Genomic DNA, 21098 nt, shown 5'->3' with positions numbered 1-21098 from the left:
TAAGTGATTTGATCATGTCAACAATACCTTCATGTGTAGATAGACTAAACATTCATAGCTCTGCCATTATTTGGGAATGATAGATTGGGATGTGTGGCATTTCCTTTTTATTAAAATGAGAAAAGAAGAAACCTCAACTATGAATCAGAGAAGATTTAATAACCTTACTGGTATTAAACCAGTGGTATACACACACACGCGCGCGCACACACACACACACACACACACACACACACCTTCTAATTGTCAAAAATAAGACAAACATTAAAAAAAATCTAGAGAAAAAAATCTAGTGTTCAAATTGGAACCACCCTCAGGAAATTTCCAACAACCCTTTTAGAGTAATTTAAGCACAATTTTATCTGTCTCAAAGCAATTACTGTCAGAATGTCAAAGAAATAGATTTAATAATGTATTGATAATGAAAAGAATGCTGTCTTTTTCTTCGATTCTTGGTTTTCTTCTTCCCCTCTTTCCCATTCCCTGCTTTTGCCTTTTAAATATGTACATTCTATAATAATGCAAAATGCTCAGGTTTTTAAATGAGGAACCACCAGAAATATTTCTGTGGATTAGCAGAGGACTTTTACATTTTCCTACCTAGGAATCATTTGGGGAAAAGTTGGGGGGGAGGCAGCTAAATGACATAGAGGTTAGAGAACCAAGCCTGGAGACTGGAGGTCTTGGATTCAAATCTGGCCTCAGAAACTTCCTAGTTCTATGACCCTAGTTGTGCAAATCACTAGATTCCCATTGCCTCGCCCTTACCTCTCTCTTCTGCCTTGGAACCAATACTTGGTATTAATTTTTAGAAAGAAGGTAAGGATTAGAAACAAAGTTTGATAGCACCTTGTCAAAACTGTTTAGACAACTCTTTCCAAATCTGGTTTAAAATGGGTTTATTGGTAACCTTTGACTTGATTTCTTAGCTTTAATGAACATATAAATAGCCTCACAATGAGTATAATAGTTACAGCAGTTCTTTCTTCAAGAAGACGAGTCTCTCCTTTAAATCACAAAGCTAACGTATTTCACAAATTATTTTAAGGTTAGTTTTTTCTACTCAGGAAAAGAAAATGGCATTAAAAATGTCATCTTTAGTGTGATTTGTAAATAAAGTGATGGTATAACCAAAATGTCCTTAGGATGCTTCTTAATACATATGTCTATAAAAGGATTTTTTAGGGCCTTTTAATTTCTTTGTGGTTCGAGTGAAAATTCTGGATTTGCACTCAAGGGTCCGGGGTTCAAGTCCCTGCTTTGTCACTTACTGATGTTTGCTGTTGGGTAAGTCACATCAGTTTTGTGGCTTCCATTTCCTCATCTTGATGATGGGAATGATAATACTTTGCCACAAAGGGTTATTATGAAGATCAAATAAGGTAATTTGCAGAGAGCTTAAAGAGAACTCACTGGAGCCTCACAGGTTTAGTAACTACAGACAATAAGTCTCCATGTCACCACATCTTACCCAATATCTACTATGATTTGGAATCACTTCTTAGATAAAATGTTTGCCTAATGGACAGCTCCATGGTGCACTGATAAGAGTGAGAGCCCGGAGACAGTAAGATTCATTTTCCTGAGTTCAAATTTGGCCTCAGATACTTAATAGCTGGATGATTCTGGACAAGTCATTGAATCCTGTTTGCCTCAGTTCTTTTTTTTTTTTTAACCCTTACCTTCTGTCTTGGAGTCAATACTGTGGATTGGCTCCAAGGCAGAAGAGTAGTAAGGGCTAGGCAATGGGGGTCAAGTGACTTGCCCAGGGTCACACAGCTAGGAAGTGGCTGAGGCCAGATTTGAACCTAGGACCTCTCATCTCTAGAACTGGCTCTCAATTCACTGAGCTACCCAGCTGCCCTCTTGCCTCAGTTCTGTAAGATGAGCTGGAGAAGAAAATGGCCAACCACTCCAGGACCTTTGCCAAGAAACCCACAACTGGGCTCACAAAGAGGTAGACGGGGCTGAAAAAGCCCTCAAAAATGGCTAATGGACGCATCATGCTTTTGAGGCATTTTGTAAACGTGAAATTCACATTCTACAAATGTAAAACTTTTATTAAAGGTTTATTATTATTAATTATTAAATGATTTAGTTATTAAATTTATTAATTTAATATTAATTATTAAAGGTTATTATAGTACTTTAAATGTCTTATCATTTTATCCCCAGATTGCACTTACCTAAGGCTATCATAATTAGTTTTTCATCATGTCAGAGAAACTTGGAATAGTCATTGTTAAGATATACATTTAAAAAATCTTACTTTAACCACTTTTAATGTAGTTGCCCCTCAGTACTCTTACTACTGCTCCTGAGAGTTACTTTTAAAAAATCCATTACCTTCTCAGAATCAATACTGTGTATTGGTTTCAAGGAAGATGTGCGGTAAGGGCTCAGCAATGGGGGTAAAGTGACTTGCCCAGGGTCATACAGCTAGGAAGTATCTGGGACCATATTTGAACCTAGAACGTCCTGTCTCTAGACCTGGCTCTCAATCCATTGAGCCATATAGCTGCCCCCCAATAGCTATATTTTTGGAGCAACTTAAGGTTCCTAAAGCATTTTGCAAATATCTCCTCACAAACACCCTGGGAACAGGTGGTCTAATTATTCCCAGTCAGGAAATGGGGGCATTATAGAGGTCCAATAAGTTGCCACGGGTCACACAGCTAGTAAGTGTCTGAGCCTGGATTTGGACTCAGATGTTCCTGAATCCAGGGCTGGCACTCTCTCCACTGGATCATCTGGTAACTTCATATAGAAAGAAAATAAACTCGCAGAACTCTAAAATTCATGAGGATGTTGCGTTTGGACTTGAAGCAAGAAGGGTTGGGATTGGATTTCACTTCTGATACCATGTGTGACCACAGACCTATTCGAACTTCCAGATTCTTGCTTGTAAAGAGAATAATAATTACTTGCAATCCATACCTTAGAGGGTTGCTATACGGGAGTGTTTTATAAACTGGAAAGCACTGTGTAAGGGTGGATAATTATTATTCTATAAACGTGAGCTATTATTATTATTATATCTACCCCATTTTGTTACCATAGAGCTGGAGCTGCTCCGTGCATCTTTGAGATAGAGTCCTTAGGTGTTGTTTGTTCTCACCATTTCATCCTGGATTTAACACAGACAGACGAAGATGTATAGCTTGTTTAAATGTAGCATCCTTTCCCCCAAGCATAACTCACATGGCAGGATGCCAGAGTTTGGTCTTTTCTTTCACTGAATCAGAGTTTCTGCCCTTAACATGCGTTAAAAAGAAAACTAATTCTGCTGAGAGGAATCATTTGAGATTCATTTGTTCACTCAAAAATAACTAAATGTACTCCATCGATGCAGAACAAAGATAGCACAGCAACCTCTACACAAGAAGAGTCTAGTCACCAGGCTGTAGGAAGGAAGGAGGAAAGACAGGAGCCAAAGCTCAGGCTTCCCTGTGAGTCAGCACCACCACACCCAGGCTATTAGTGACCCTGTTCCAATATTTTTAAAGGATTAGCCTTTCTTTTAAGTACAAAAGTAAACTGTGGACTGACCTTCTAAAGACATTTTTCTTACTTTTTATAGCATTAGGCATCACGCAGGGTTAGGATTAGCATACAGGACTGGGTTGTTTAGGAGGGGGTTGTTGGTTCATTTGGTTAGGAGGAAAACAAACCTCAGAAAATAGTAAGAAAGACATGTTCTGTGCTTGTCGTCAGAAACTAACTGGAAATGTGGGACTTCCTGTGAAAGGAATACCCATAAGCCCCCTGGAAAGAATATTTATTGATTTGTCATTATTCTAAATTCCAATGTTGTCTGCTTGAGAGAAAAAATATCCAGGCTGGCATGTCATTTTGAGCACATTTCTAACATAAGTCATTTCATAGTAACATTTACGGGAATTTTGAACTAGGATAAGGAAGGTCTTGAAAGGAATTTAGCCTGGAGAAATACTTATTTTTTAATATCTTCTTTTGAACTAAGAATGAGATCTAATATATTTTCATGATATTAAGTGAATTTCTGTGGATTTGGTTTTTTTCTGCCTAAAACATTTAAAAAGGTAAAACTTGAGGGGGGGTTTTCAATGATCATGAGAGATTGTCCATTTTTTTCTTTTTTAGGTACTAACTGGAATTGTAGAGGTTCATTACTTTCAACATCAGTTTTATTTTGAAAATAATATAAATTAATATATATAATATAATATAATATAGTATAATATGATATGATATGATATAATATAATATAGTATAATATGATATAATATAATATGATACGATACGATACAATACGATACGATATGATACGATACAATATAATATAATATAATATAATATAATATAATATAATATAATATAATATAATATAATATAATATAATATAATATAATATAATATAATATAATAGCAGACATATTTTATTTTTATCCTTGTTAGGTTTTGTTTTATTTTTATTTTTTTTAAAAAACCTTTACCTTCCATCTTGGAGTTAATACTGTGTATTGGCTCCAAGACAGAAGAGTGGTAAGGGCTAGGCAATGGGGGTCAAGTGACTTGCCCAGGGTCACCCAGCTGGGAAGTGTCTGAGGCCAGATTTGAACCTAGGACCTCCCATCTCTACGCCTGGCTCTCAATCCACTGAGCTACCCAGCTGCCCCCCTTGTTAGGTTTTACTATAAACTCAGGCCCTAAAATAAAGATTATTTGTATTTTGGGCTTCATAGATTTGAAATGTGGAGAGATCTTTAAAAAAGGAAGCCTATTTAACTTTGGTGATTTTAAATTTCTTCTCCCCATTCCTCCATTCTAGCACCATTAATTAAGTGTATCTTTTTTCTGTTCCCTCCAATACATTTTTTCTAGTTGGCACCTGACATTTTTTTCTAGTTTATTTAAAATACTGTGCCTCTAAACACTATTTTTTAAACCATTCGGCGTCGATCATTTCTTTTATTATTTTCTGTCACTCCTTCACTCATCTGTATTCTCCAATTCTTCAATTTTACTTTTGGCTTCCTTGGCAGTCTATGTAGAATAAAGGGATAAGTAACACCATAAGTTGTTGTTATTCATGGTGTTACTTATCCCTTTATTCTATGCATATAGCTTTCTGCCCCCTGCCTCTTCTTTTGCCCATTCTCCACTATTTCATATACTTAAATAATATACTTTGGCTTGCTCCACTAATTGGTTTCCTCTTGCATTTTTTCTCTCAACAAGAACTTCCTTCATTAGGCATCATAAATTTAATGACGGCTGATTTGATCAGTAGATAAAGCAAAAGATTCTTTCTCCTTTAATAGACGAGGAAAGCCAAAGAGAGGTGACATTTTGGCTGACTTTAGTCTTAAACCCAGGTCTTCTGACGCCAGCCAATGCTCCTTATAGTATCTACAGCTATTGTTGTCTCTACTTGCCTCTCTTGCTTTTTCTTATTCACCTCCAAGTAACAACTTTTGGACCCATCTACACTCATTTGACCACATAAATTCCTTCTGGTGCATCATTGCAGGTATGAGTAAAGTTAAAGAGTAGAATTAATTGTATCCAAAGGTAGTATGTTACCAAAGATTAAAGTCAGAAAGAACAGAAATAAGTAAGTTGAAAAGCCATTGGGAGAAACTTTTGTTTTGAATTAGTGACCTGGTTGTTTGTCCCTTTGAAATATTTGCTTCAAATCCAGATGCATGTTCCTTGCTACAAATTCACTTTATTTCAGTTCAGCAAATTATAATAATAATTAACATTTATATAACACCTCAAAGTTTTGCAAAGCACTTTATAAATATCACTTTATCCTCATGAAATCAAGGAGAGGTAGGGGCTATTACCCATTTTACAAATGGAGAAACTGAGGCAAACTAGTTAAGTGACTTCTCCAGGGTCACACATCTAGTAAATCTCTGAAGGCTAGGTTTCAACTTTGGTTTTCCTGATTCCAGCTCCAGTAGTCTATCCATTATACCACCTAGTTGCCTAGAACATTTAAGCTAGGTGCTAGGCATATAGGAACTAAAAAAAACAAAACAAAATGGGAATTTTGTGATGGAATGGTATTGTGTTATTGGAAGTGATGCTGGGGATAATTTTAGAGAAACCAGGAAAGACTTGCATGAACTGATGCAAAGTGAAATGAGAAGAATTAGAATAATATTTATACAATTACAAACAATATTGTAAAGACAGACTCTTTTGAAAAACTTAGGAACTCTATTCAGCCCAATGACCAATCACAATTCCCAACTATTCAGGGTAAAATTATCTACCTCTTCATGGAGAGATGATGAATTCAGAGTACAGATTCATACCTTCCCCCCACTTCCCTTTAGATATGGCTAATGTGAGAAGTAGCTTTGTTTGGCTGCTCTTGTTGGTAACAAAGGCTTTATTTTTCTTGCTTTCTTTTTTTTTTTTAAACCCTTACCTTCTGACTTGGAGTCAATACTGTGTATTGGCTCCAAGGCAGAAGAGTGGTAAGGGCGAGGCAATGGGGGTCAAGTGACTTGCCCAGGGTCACACAGCTGGGAAGTGGCTGAGGCCAGATTTGAACCTAGGAATTTTTCTTGCTTTCTTAAGGCGGTTGTGGGGTAAAAATGAAGACCTGAAAATAAAATGTAATTTTTAGAAGAGTCTAATATAACTCTTGAGTTTTCAAACCTAGAGATTATTGTTACCTATAAAAATAATAGAGTTTAGAGGAGGTGCAGGTTTAGAATGAAGGGTGAACCTTACAAAACTCATTCTTAAGATAAGAATTTTTGCAAGATATTGAGATGGTAAACTATCAGATATAAATATCAGAGAAAAACATATTTTGATCAGTCAGTCAAGGAACATTTTCAGTGCCTACTATGTGCTAAGCAAGTTGGCACTTTAATTGCCATCTTTCAGAATTAGAAAACAATAAAATACTGAATACAATTTAATCTTTCTCTTATTTTTCAGAAAGTAATTTAAGACCTCAGGATCATTATTCTAAGCATCAGCAATCATTGTATCACAGATGTGTAGGAGGGTCAGGTTGTTTCCTGAACTAAATTTGCATTTGGATGGACTCTGCGGAGTGCAAAAGATTCAGTGGAATCAAACATTTGGCTATGATATCCATTTGAAGTATTCAACTTCAGGGAGAGGAAAAAAATGTCTGTAACCAGCTTTTTTAAGATGTCCATTGAGAGAGGTCTGATTTGGGGGGGAAGTAGTTAATAACGATCATTGATATTGACCGCACTCGTGTGTAGGGAACCCTTCAGCCTGCTACTTGACACTTTTTCATATTTAATCTTATTATTTTGAACTTTACATTAACCCTGGTACATGTTTGGATTTTTTCTTCCTATTAAAATTGTATGTTTTCTCATTGATTGGTTAATGTGAGTCTCCACCCTGACTATGCTAAATAATATTTAATAAACTGGAGAAATACCTACCTTTTTATATTTTAAATCCTTTACTCTCCTATAACTAAGTAAACATCAAAATAATGCAATACATACAAATATATATTTTTTTAAGTCTTGCCTTCTGTATTAGAATTGATACCAAGTATCAGTTACTTGGCAAAAGAGCACAGTAAGGGCTAGACAATGGGAGTTAAGTGATTTGCATAGGGTCACACAGTTAGGAAGTGTCTGAGGCCAGGCCTCTCATCCCTAAGCCTAGATCTCTATCTAACTAAGCCATCTATCTACCTGCCCCCAAATATATATATTTTGTTAACAAATTAAGTAAATGATACATAAAGAAATAATTATTTACAACATTTTGGTTATGAGAAAGTCAGGTCCTCACTAAAATGAAAAACTTCTCTTTACTTACACACATCATTCAGTTTCTCTCAAAAATACCAGCTTAAGCCTTTTCTTTAAAATCTTCTAAATATGAACAAATCTTTTCTTTAAAAACTTCTCTACTAAGATTAATTGAATAAGAAACTGGGAAAAATTTTTTGTAACAAAATTCTCTGACAAAGGTTTAATTTCCCAAATATATAAGGAACTAAGTAAAATTTACAAAAAAAAAAAAATCAAGCCATTCCCTAATCAACAAATGGTCAAGGGATATAAATAGGCAGTTCTCAGATCAAGAAATCAAAACTATCAGTAATCACAGGGGAAAAAAAGTGTTCTAAATCTCTTATAATCAGAGAAATGCAAATCAAAACAACTCTTGAGATATCACCTCACACTTAGCAGATTGGCCAATGTGACAGCAAAGGAAAGTAATGAATACTGGAGGGGATGTGGCAAAGTTGGGACATTAATGCATTGCTGGTGGAGTTGTGAATTGATCCAACCATTCTGGAGGGCAATTTGGAACTATGCCCAAAGGGCTTTAAAAGAATTCCTACCCTTTGATCCAGCAATATCACTGCTGGGTTTGTACCCCAAAGAGATAAGGAAAAAGACTTCTACAAAAATATTTATAGCTGCACTCTTTGTGGTGGCAAAAAAAAAAATGGAAAATGAGGGGTGTCCATGGATTGAGGAATGGCTAAACAAATTGTGGTATATGTTGGTGATGGAATATTATTGTGCAAAAAGGAATAATAAAGTGGAGGAATTCCATGTCAACTGGAACGACCTCCAGGAAGTGATGCAGAGCAAGAGGAGCAGAACCAGGAGAACGTTGTACACAGAGACTGATACATTGTGGCACAATTGAATGTAACAAACTTTTCTACTAGCAGCAAAGCAGTAATCCAGGACAACACCAAGGAATTTATGAGAAAGAACACTATCCACATCCAGAGAAAGAACTGTGGGACCAAAAACACAGAAGAAAAACATATGATTGATTATGTGGTTCAATAGGGATATGCCTGGGGTTTTGACATTAAAAGATCACACTATTGCAAATATGAATAATATGGAAATAGGTTTTGAACAATGTATACCCCAATGGAATTGTTTGTCAGTGCTGGGAATGGGGAGGGAAGAAGGATGGGAAAAATCATGAATCATGTAACCATGGAAAAATATTCTAAATAAATAAATAACTTTTTAAAAAGATTAATTAATTGAATACAGCTTCATCCAAAAAACTCTCCACCTCTTTTCTGTCTTTTCTAGCTTCTTTCTACCCATGACACAAAAACAGTCTCTTTGCCAGATTTCGTTCTCACAGTATTTTCTTTTTAAAGTCTCTTCACAGTATAACAGTTGACAATTTTAGCAAGAAAGAAGTTTCTTCTCACCTTTTTTCTCTCTCTTCATAGTTCATCTCATAGATTCTCATAGATAAAGATAGAAATATACATTCTTGATTCCATAGGGGAAAGACTTAATTCAATGACAGTTAGTACTATAATTCCAAAGTGGTAGCATAAATTGCTTAAAAACTATTTGTTGAAATAAACTGAATCTGGCAAAGTTCTTAGTTTCTAACCTACCACATGTACGGCATTCCAATTGACTTTTAAAGATAATCTGTGGGAGAACCTTTTGAAAGAGGTGTTAACATGGGGAAATTACAAAAAGTGAAACTAAAGGGAAGTACAGAAAACTAAAGTGATTCACTTTTATTTTCATGTGACCAATATTCTGACCTGGCTGATAGGGAGGAATTTAATATGGTTTTGAGTAAGCTAATCACTCGCACACTAGGAAAGTTAAGATTGGTTATTTCATAAGCCTTTGGAGAACATTATTGTGTGACACCAAGTTGCTCAATTTATTAACCAGGTCTGTTTGTGCTGTCCATAAAGACAATCATGGCATTATTTTTGGCATTAAATTTATATTTAATCCTGATGAAGTGATTTTTGCTACTACTTCCATTGGCCTATGACACCTTTTTTTTATCTTTAAAAAATGTTAGATTGTTTCTTTTATGTTTTCTTCTTTTTGTCTAGCACAGTGATGCCAAACCTATGGCACGGGTGCCAAAGATGGTACACAGTATTCTCTGTGGGAATGGAGCCAGCTGCCACATCTCCCCTCCCTTCCCCCCAAGTTTGTTACTAGAAAGGCAGAAAGACACAGGTAGAACTGCTCCTCCTCACCCCTCTGCCCTGCACCCCAATGGAAGCACACAGTGGATAAGGTGGGCAGTTCACAGGCAGTAGAACTTGAGAGGAGCAGAGTGCTCAGGCCACTCTCCTCCCCCTCTCTACAGTGGCTGAGGATATTCCTCACTTCACCCACCCCTCTGCCCAGCAGCCTTTTAGGAGCCTTTTCTCCCTCTCCTATATGGGGTAAAAGAGGAGGGGCATGGCACTTGGTCTGGGGAGTGGGGGATAATGGGGCCCAGCACTCCATCTCTAAAAAAGTTCGCCATCACTGGTCTAGCAGGTTTAGAAAACTTAAGATGATACCGCTTTTGCTCATCTCATTATTTTAATTGTCTTTGTGTTTCTATTTGATCTCTTCTATAGTCCTGCCTACTTTCACCAAATTTTCTCTTTATTGAATTTAGGAATTTTTTTTTCACATTTTATCTTATTTCACTTACCATCGTCTCCCTCTCCCCTATACTAAATTATGGCCTTCAGTTTTTCAATACTGCAGTCAGTCTTCTCAGAACGTTCAGTCTAGATATATTTGGAGAAGGCAACTCAGACAAACTGTTTCCTTCCTTTGGTTTCATACGTACAGCATTCCTACTTTATAACCAATTTTTATAGAATTCTGTTTTTACTAATGTTCAACTTACATTAAGTTTTTCATTTGGGAGGGGAGAATGAAAATTGCCCTTTAAAGGGGAAAGCACATATCTCCTTCCTCCCCCATAGAGAAACACGCACTTAGAGTGGGTTGGGGTGCAGTGATTCTTTCCTATTCACTAGATGCAGATGTAAGCACAGATGTCTCTACCCATCCAAGTGGCCAATTAGCATATTTGTTCTATGCTGAAAGGAATTTGTTAATCACTCATGGGATTCTAAATTTGAATGTATAATTCTAGGAGGACCACATGAAAGCAAGGCCACCTGCCATTTGGTGGGTCACCTTTGGCCTTAGAGCAAATAATATTGGGAGGATGATGGGATTAAGTGATGCATCTCTAGCTTTCTTATCCCTTTGTTCTTATTACTAACCCTTCAGACAGATCTCCCACAAAAATATAAAGTTCTCGTCACTTCTTTGCTTCTATTCATGGTTTCCCTTTTCTGCAATTCCCTTTTCTTTTTCTTTTGCCTATTCAAATCCAGTTATCCTCTGGAGCTCAACTAAGTTCCATCTCTTCTAGAAAGCGCCTCCCTTCTTTCATGGTTCCCTCACTTCATAGAACTCCTAGAGGGTTTGGTGTGTAATTATCATAGAAATTGATACTACTTTACAATTTAATAATACTTTATGTCTTTGGTGATTGATTAAACATCCGAGGTAAAATGTAATGATAGTACAAATATTACTGAAGCAACTTATTTGTTTTTTGGAAAACGGTCATGCTTAACTAGATATGCTAATCCAAAATACTCTTCCATGTTGTTTATTTCAGAGACCTGAAGATAGAAAATTTGCTACTAGATGAAGATAACAATATCAAGCTAATTGGTATGCATCTAAAATATATTTGTATTTATTTTACTAAATATTTCCCATGTACAGGTACAGATTCTTTAACATTCATTTTTAACATGTTGAGTTCCAAATTCTCTTTTCCCTCCCACCCCTCCCCATCCCTTGAAAAGAAGCAATATGTTATCAATTATACATATAAAGTCGTACATGACATATTTTTACTTTATTTTTATTTTCTCCTTATCTCGTGTCTCATTATTTTCTTTATTTTTCTTGTTTGTGTATGTGTGTGCTTTCTCTTATAACATGGTTAATATGGAAATAAGTTTTGTAGGGATTTTTTAAAAAGTGATACTGTAGTAACAGGGTTGTAAATCAACTGTCTATTATTCATTCATGGATGATAAGATAATTTGGGAATTACCCGCAGCACATTGTAAATTTCCAGCCAGTTATCTCTCATTACTGAGACATACTCCAGGGCCACTCTTCATTGCCTAAATAATAGGACCTGGGGGAATCTGAGGACATTGTAGTACTGGTCATTCCTCCTGCCTATTAGTCAGAAATAGACTGATTTGGTATAATTGTAATATCAAATTATAAACAAAAGAAAAAAATACGTTAAAATAATTAGATTAAATTCTCCTAGCCCAATGGAAACATGTTTTCCTCTTCTGTTTTATTCAATGATCCATACCATATTTCCTTTTTGTAACTAGAGATACTTCAGAGTCGATGTTTATAGGGGCTATTTTAAGCTCTAAATAGCACTGCTGAAGAATTGGCCCAGAGAGGTTATAAATTAAATTGCCCTTATTACCCTCTACTCAGTGATTATAATAGAAGAGAGATGAAGGAGGACCTGCCACTATTTTTAATAGATCCTTATTTCTAAATGCTGTGTTGATGGTTTCAAAAGGTAAGGAAACAATTTGCAAGTTATAAAAATCTAGAATAATAGGTTAATTATCAAATAAGACATGATTGTCATAAAGTTGTCCACTAGGAAAATATTTTTTTCCTTTTCCTCAGGTTCAGTAAATAAATTTTGTAGTTTAATCTTTTATAAGAAGAAAATATGACCTTCAGTTTGTCTATACTTAGTCTTACTAGTAATATATTTTCTAAAAACGTATAGAATGAGAGGGTTCATTAAAAGAAATAGCCCTTAGCTGCGTGGAACTAAATTGAAGAAAAGGCAGTTCACTGATGACGGTTTTAAAACCCCAATTCAATATTTCTCCACGTTAATGTTACTTAGTTTGTTTCTTTCTTCTTTATCCACTAGCTTTTTCTTGGAGTCACCCACTTGTTTTTAACATATTTTATTGGTATCTTTTGTTTTTATGTGACTTTCATTTCTCCCTTCTCTTCTCCTCTCCCAGGAAGCTATCCCTTCAATTATTTTTTTTAATTGGAATAGTAGAAAAAAATTAGTAAAACCCATCAGCATAAACCCCCAAAGAAGAGGAAACTTCACCTTATCATCCATCTGGGTACCCTCTGCAAGGAAGTAGGGGAAAGTATCTTAGATTTCTTCTGGAGCCAAATTGAGTCATTATAATATCCCAGCATTCACTTTCATTTGCTTTGTGGTTGTTTTTCTTCTTTTCATTTACAGAGCTGCAGTCATGGCATTTTTCTTTTTCTGGCCTTTGAAAATCTCCAATTATGCCATAGCATTTGAAGACCTGGGAAACATTGTTCTGAATGACTTTTTGCTTTAGTTTTATTTAGAATGTCCATAATGGGAAGATCAGCCTTCTGATAAGTAATCAAGCTATCAATCCCTCACTCTTCCTAAAAGAGTGGCAGCAAGGAACCCGAGTTCAAATTCTACCTCAAACACCTTCTAGCTGTGTGATGATAGATAGTAAAGTCATTTGACTTCTTTGAACTCCAATTTCTTCCTCTCTAAAACTTGGATAGTACCTAATGTTGTGAAGATCAAATGAGATAATATATGTAATAAAAACATAAAAATGGAGGCTTAGAATTCCGCTGGCCCCCACTCTCAGAGTGGGGATGGAATATTCCAACCTTACTTAACTGACTTCCCTATAGAAACTGTTTTTCCTATAAATAAAACTTAGTTTTCTAAGATTTCTTAAACCTACCTGGCTCAGCCAAACTGTTAAAAGGAAATATGAGTTGGATAGGGGGAAGGAAAGTAATAGAGGGATAAACATATAAGTATAGAATTTATTAACAGATAAGGGTAAAGGTTTGGGAATGAGAGGAAAAGGTTGGCATCTGACAATTAACCCCGTTATTAAACCCATTATCTAAATACCTAAGTTTCCTAAGGTTAAGTCCAACAGGGAACCAGATTTCTCACACACAGAGTCCTTGGTGGTTCAGGTAATAGGGGGGATCCAGCTGAGTTCTCAATTGTCCCAGGGAAAAGAGGGTTTCTCCAAGTTTCACACTGTCCCCCAGAGTGTATGGATATGTCCTCTGAACCTTGTGTGGTGGAATTAAAAGAGGCTGCTTGCTAGCTGTCGGGGGAGTCCAGGAGAGATCAGATCTTCACCTTCAGGTCCAGGGTGACTGTCTCTTCAACAATTTGGAATCCTGACAGCCCGGGAGAATTCTGAGTCTCACGCCCTGTCAATCCTTCCTTGCATAAGTTTTATTTTCCTTTGCTACATATGGAAAGTGCTTTCTAGCCTTAGAGTATATCAGTGCTAGTTATCTTCCTCTTCCTTATCCTTCCTAGACCTACACATATTTGTTGATTCTGACTCAGTTCTACAATAATATTGAGATATATGCTGGACCTAGCTCCAACTGATACAATTTTATAGTAAAATATTAAATCGTTCAATTATTGTAAGCATTTGTACCTCAGAAATCATCAGTTGTTAAAAATTGTGGATTGAATTCTTTTGTTAATTAACTAAAATTAAGTAAGTGATAATAATATAGATTAAAGGGGGAAGCTGGGTAGCTCAGTGTTTTGAGAGTCAGGCCTGGAGACGGGAGGTCCTAGGTTCAAATCTGGCCTCAGACACTTTCCAGCTGTGTGACCCTGGGCAAGTCACTTAACCCCCATTGCCTAGCCCTTACTGCTCTTCTGCCTTGGAGCCAATACACAGTATTGATTCTAAGACAGAAGGTAAGGGTTTTTTAAAAAGTAAAAATAAAAAATAATATAGATTAAATTTTAACATTTTTGCATTCATATTTTTTTTTTCCTGGAGAGCCTGGTTGTTAAGCATTTACCCACACACTTCTGGAAATGTTCCACGGACTGCTTGTGTCCACCACATGCTTCTGAACCATTGTCCTTTAAGTGCCCTTAACCTTTAATTCTTTGGCTAGTGTGTTATTCTTTTGGGGACTCTTAGATTTATAGCCTTCCTGGAAGAATATTAATGTTAAAAAGGTGAACCTTTGTTTCAGAAGGAAAGAAGGAAGGAAGGAAGGGAAAAAGCATTTATCAAGAGCTTATTCTGTTTCAGGCACTGTGACAGACTGGACTCATTAAGTGCACTGAAAAATTTTCCAGTTTTTGCTCATGATAATTGTCCAAAATATATGTAATCCTGAACCAATTCTATGACTTGTCCATGCAAAATCTGGATCTGGGCTACAGACTTCCTATGTGGATAGTGAGGCCAAATTCTTCTGAAAAATTGTCTGAAAGGTCTAGTAAATAAAAGAGCCTACTGTGCGTATATTTTTTTGGCTATAAAAAGCATTTAGTTCTTGGTGAGCTAAGATTCTATCTTAGACTTCCTCCTCCCAGTCATCTCCTGTGCAAATGTTAAAATCATGTAAATCTCCCGGAAGAATGTGAAACTTGTTCCCATTTGAGTAACTAGTAAAAATCAAATGTCTCCCTCAAGTGATGGGTGAGACTAATCAAAGCAGGGAAAAAAGGATCTTTGGAGAGACTGAGTCCTGTCAGCCATAAGACTCGAGAAAGAGAGATGTCGTGTCTTTTTTCCCCTCCATTCTATAGTAGGGATATGACATCAGTAGATTACAGAACTCGGAATTGACTTTGAGCTAGGGAGCCATGAAGAATAGGACGTTCAAGTCCAGGGAATAGCCAGAGGGCTATGGGCTAAGACTGTAACTCTGTGACTGTGGAGAAAGAGATCTCTTAAGTAATCAAGAAATATATCTCTGTTACTTGTGCTTGGTTTTGTTTGTTTTTTCCTTCTGAGATTTCTCTTTGGTTTTCCTCATTTTAATAATCCTTTCTCTGACCCAGAGTTATTTTTTTGAGGTGGAGAGCGATGCTCATCCAAGTATGTATCATCTAGGTTTATTTGTAATCGTTGATCTTTGTTAGGACTATGTAGGGCAGTGTGTGGAGTGGGATGGATGTGACTCAAGCTGATGACCTGCTAGTTTGACCCTGTTTTGGAACAGAAGTAGAAAAGTCATTTGGAAGGAATTCAACAGTTAACAAAAGGAGGTTTATTTAGCCATAGCATAAGAAGGAGAAGGAAGGGGGAAGAAGGGAAGGAGGGAGGGTGGGAGAGGAGAGAAAAGGAAATAAGCATTAATTAAGCACCTACTCTATGCCAGGCACTGTGCTAGGAACTTAGCCAATATTTCATTTGATCTTTGTAACAACCCTGGGAGGTGGGTACAATTTTTATTTCCATTTTACAGTTGAGGAAACTGAGTCCAAATGTCTTGGTTAAGGTCACATAGCAAAGAAATATTAGAACTCAAGACTTTCTAACTTCAGGGCCAGCACTATTCATTGTACCACCTTGCTACCCTTACTCAATAATGATATCACACTCTTCTACGAAATGTGGTCCCCCATCTCTTAGCTAGGCACTAAACAAGGTGTTGCTCCACTGTCTGCATCTCTAATAAAATGTAGCCATCATTTCCTGGAGATACTGGATCTCTGGGAGAAGGAAAATTAGCGATTGATATGCTGTAAAAGAAAGGCAAACACAATGCAGCATTTACCACTGCTAGGGAGCCTCCGAGTTCCTAGATCTGATATGTTGTGCACGGCCTGGAGTTGACGGATGGATTAGTCTTTGAGTTTATCGTTTTGGTGCTAAATTCCTTTGCTTCTCTACATTTTTGTGTCTTTTAATTTTTTTGTTTAATAATCATATTTAATTTATTGTCTATATTGTTTATACTTGTAAACTAGAAACATTTTAAAAAGCATTTACCGTCTCCTACTCTCTGCAACTGAACAACTTTAAAATAAAAAGATCCTCATGTGTGTAACATGTAACATGTATGTAACAAACATACATAGTCTAGCAAAACAAATTCCTACATTGACCATGTCCAAAAAATGCCTGTTTCATTCTGCATTTTAAGTCCTCTCATCTTGTAGGTTTGCTATTCCAGAGCTGCCAAAATGGTTTTCCTAAATCTCAGATCTCATTATGTCACCCCTCTATCCCATAAACCCCAGTTGCTCCCTATCACTTCTGGGAACAAATACAGATTTTTCTGGCATTTTTTAAAGCCTGCCTCCTTCCCATCTTTCCAGCCCCCCCACCCCCCACCCTCCACTAATCTCCTTTTTGCGAACTGCAAGATTCAAACATTCTAGGCTTTTCTTCACCCTCAACATGTCATCTCCATGCATTGGTATTGGTCATTCTCTGTGCTGGAATATTTTGAAGTCACTCCCTAGCCCTCTCAGCAAACATACCAGAAACACAGCCTTGGGAAACTTAACCTTTTAATTCCTGGAACCGCTGTCCTGGGATGCAGCTGCTGATGGGTGCTGCTTCAGTTGCCTGCTACATCTAGGACTGGCTCTCATCATGCTTGACTTTACTCCCCAGCTACCATGCCCCTGGATGTATACCCCTTGTTCACCCTCTTCACTTCCTTTCTAGTTCTGGAATCACAATCCATATTAATTCTTTTAATTACAAACAATAATCCGGTTAATTCTTTCATTGCCCCTCCCCGGTGTCTCCAATCACTATTCTCCAGTCAACATTACAAAATGGAATATCTCACTCTGACCACTATTCTTCACATCGTTTGTTTTTCAGTAACATAATGTAAACTCTCTGTGGCAGCTATGTGGGGCAGTGGACTAAGCATTGGACCTAAAGTCAGGAAGACCTTAGTTCAAGTCTAGCCTTAGAAACTTCCTAGCTGTGTGACCTTGGAGAAGTCACTTAACTTCTGTCTTCCAGAGTTTCTTCAACTGCAAAATGTGGATAATAATAATACCTACTTCCTAGGGTTGTTATGACAATAAAATAAGATAACATTTGTAAAATGCTTAGCACAGTGCCTGACACATTGTAGGTGCTTAATAAATCCTTATTTCCTTCTCCTCCCCTCTTGGAAGATAAGGATTTTTTTTGTATTTGTGTCTTCCTTGCTTGGCACATAATTAGCAATTAATAAATGTTTTTGCTTTCATTCATTTATCTCTGCCTCTTAGAATCCCTGAAATCCTTCAAGATTGAATTCAAGTGTCATCTTCTATAGGAGACCTTTCCTTATTCCCAGTTACTGGTGCTTTCCCCTCGAAAGTTAGCTTGTTTTGACATATAGGTTATGTGTATGTATATATGTATGTATGCACACTACATATATACATACACATAGGTAAATATAGTTTCCTCATTAGAATATAAATTCCTCTAAGATATTTTTTTGCCTACCTGGTGTTAGCACAATGCCTAGCCCCAGTGTACGTATTTCATCAATACTTATTGATTGGCTGATATGACCTTTTATAACTTTAGATGACTTTTAAAGCATATAAAGAAAAGACTATTTCCTAATTGTAATAGATGATATTGGGTGGGTATATTTGATGGTACACTAGATAACTAATGGATCAGGTAGTTATCTTCTTTTTGCCTACCCTCCTCCTTTTATACCTCCCTTCCTCCCCTCTTCTTCCCTTCATTTTCCCCTTCCCCCTTATTTTTCAGCCTCCTTCTAGTTACTCAGGGTGAGCTATTATGTTTCAGAGGAAATATTCTTTTCTCTTCTTTATCTCAAGTAAGAGTTTATTGGGGAAAACAGGAAAGATGTAGGATAAGGTAAGAGGGGTGGGATTTCCCTATTATCTACAATGAATATTAGGTTGGAGGATATTGAGAGAAATGGCAATTCAGTCACTACCATGAAACAGAGCAAGTCAGAGAGAGATATATGGACTATTGTCCTTCTTCTTCTGCCTTCAAATCAGCCAGGCCACCTCCAACTGGATTACCCCAAGTCCCAGAGATAAACCCAGCTTCTTTCTAGAGTCACCACCAGACTAGAGCCAAAAGACCAAAAGAACAGTTCCTGTTGGCTTGGCTCCAAACTGCTTTTCCCGGTAACACTCCAAATGGAATTTTCCTTCAATTGACAGCTGACCCATCTCCAGCTTCTGTCTTTTGCATGCATTTTCTTATCATTTTTCTCTTCTCCACGTAATACAATAATTAGTCCTCTTCACCCAGAGAAACAAAGAATAAAGGAAAATAAGAAATATGTCAGCAAAACTTAGCAACACGTCAGTTAAACATAGTAGTATATGCTGTGGTCCATCTGCAGTCTCTGCAAAAAGGGAGGGAGGTGAATTCTCGTGTCTCTTTTTTGGATGCCAAACTTCATCATTATACTTTCATAAGAAGATTTACTTTTTTTGTGTATGGTTGGTTTTTTCCATTTACATTGTTGTAGTCACTCAATAAATCAGAAAGCATTTATTAAGCATCTACTATGTGCTACATAAAAATAGTCAGGGGCAGTTAGGTGGCTCAGTGGTTTGAGAGCCAGGTCCAGAGATGAGATGCCCTGGGTTCAAATGGGGCCTCAGACACTTCCGAACTGGACAAGTCACTTAACCCCCATTGGCTAGCCCTTACCACTCTTCAGCCTTTGAACCATCTAAGATGAAAGGAAAGGATTTAAAACAAAATCAAATAGTCCCTGCCTTCAAAGAGCTCAACATGTATCTAATAAACACGCATGGCCACTGCTCATGCTACAAACAAAGGATAGTGGCTGACGAGTCATTTTCTTTTCTTCAGCTGACTTCTTCCTATTTATTGGTGTTCCAGTAAAAGAAGAGATGCACTTCTGCTATGCTGACTGTGACTTAAACCAAGATCTATACTTTTATTTTAGATGGTTACAAACCATAGTTTCAAAAGCTTAGGAGCAGAGCATGCTGGTGTCTACTTACAAAGACTGGACTTGTTGGCCAGTACCCTGTTCCATTATTATAAACGTTGCAAACATCAACAAACATGATGATTTCCTCAGACAACGAATATAAAAAGAAGACTACATTTTATATTGTGAATCTCTTGTGCACAGCTTAATGGCACATAAAGCTTGGTGGAAGAATGGAATAAGCATGTAATAGGCACCTGCTATGTACCAGACCCTGTTCTAAGTATTTTTTCAATTATATTTCACTTGATCACAACAATCCTCATTTTACAGTTGAAGAAACTGAGGCAACAGAGGTTAAGTGATTTGTCCAGGGTCATCTAGTTAGTGTCTGAGTCTGGATTTAGTGGTACATTGGATACGGTGCTGGACTTTGAATCAAGAAAACCTGAGATGAAATCCTGCTTCAGAGAGTTACTAGCCATGTGACCCATAAGTAGTCACTTAACCTTCTTCCACAGTTTCCTCATCTGTAAAATGAGCAGCATCTATTCCTCAGAATTGTTTTGAGAATTGAATGAAATATTTGTAAAGAGTTTTGCAAACTTTAAAGTTCTATGTAAATGGTGGTTATTATTGTCAAACATATTTCAAAATTATATATTAGTTCTAAAACTCTCTTGCTAATCTGTGTCCCCTTCTGAACTTCTTTCTGCTCAGTGTATATTTTTAAACTATTTAATTGATGTTCTTTTCTTTCTCTTTTTTAAATATTCCCCTAGAGTACAGGAAAGAGAGTAGTGTATAATAAGTATAATAAAATAGGCTGGAGCCAGATTGTGAAGGGCTTTGAAAACTCAACAGAGGAACTGTTATATTTGATCCTCGGCCCAATAGGGAGCCCTTGGTGTTTATTGAGTACAGGAGTGACACGGTCAGACCAGCAGTTACAGAAATTCTTGTTGACATCTGGGAGGGAATCCAAGTAGGAGGCGATTGCAATGGTCTAGGCAAGAGGTGATTAAAGGCTGAACTGGAATGGTGGAATTTGTAGGATCTTTTCTATTTAGATTGTTTATATATTTGGAACTTATACATATATATGGTATAATAAGATAGTCCAAACCTATCTTTCTTTCAGGAATATGTTTGCATGTATATGTGTGGCACACACGCATAAACATACGTATGCATATATGTACACACATATCTATGTATAAACATAGCTGTAGATTTTTTGGCTACTCTCGACTCATCTTCATGCCATATTTCTTCCTCTCCAGTTCAGCTCTCCAGCCTCCCACTTTGGGACGTTGGCCCCAATTGATGAGAGTTCTCCACAATTAGCCTGATTTCAGGATGTACACCAGCCTGCTGCTGTCTCCTATGACCTTAGATGTCGTTTAGAAATGAAAAAGTATTTGATGAGGGCAGCTAGGTAGAACAGTGGGCAGAGACAGGTCTGGAGTTGGGAGGACTTGGGTTCAGACTTGACTTTACTTCCTACGCTGTAGGACCATGGGCAAGTCACTTAACTTCAGTTGTCTAGCC

General features: G+C 37.0%; 1 protein-coding gene across 1 annotated transcript in view; it reads left to right on the top strand.

Annotated features, from left to right (window-relative positions):
- Positions 1-21098, top strand: part of HUNK (hormonally up-regulated Neu-associated kinase) — a 135997-nt gene that overhangs the window by 59925 nt on the left and 54974 nt on the right. Inside the window, exon 3 of the mRNA XM_007493294.3 lies at positions 11443-11498. Coding sequence (XP_007493356.1) covers positions 11443-11498 — 56 coding nt within the window. The remainder of the gene's footprint in view (positions 1-11442; positions 11499-21098) is intronic.

The sequence above is a fragment of the Monodelphis domestica genome, chromosome 4 (genome assembly GCF_027887165.1).
Source record: "Monodelphis domestica isolate mMonDom1 chromosome 4, mMonDom1.pri, whole genome shotgun sequence".
NCBI classification, from domain to species: domain Eukaryota; kingdom Metazoa; phylum Chordata; class Mammalia; order Didelphimorphia; family Didelphidae; genus Monodelphis; species Monodelphis domestica.
Note: the sequence above shows the minus strand (reverse complement) of the source record. Positions and strands in the feature narration are given on the sequence as shown.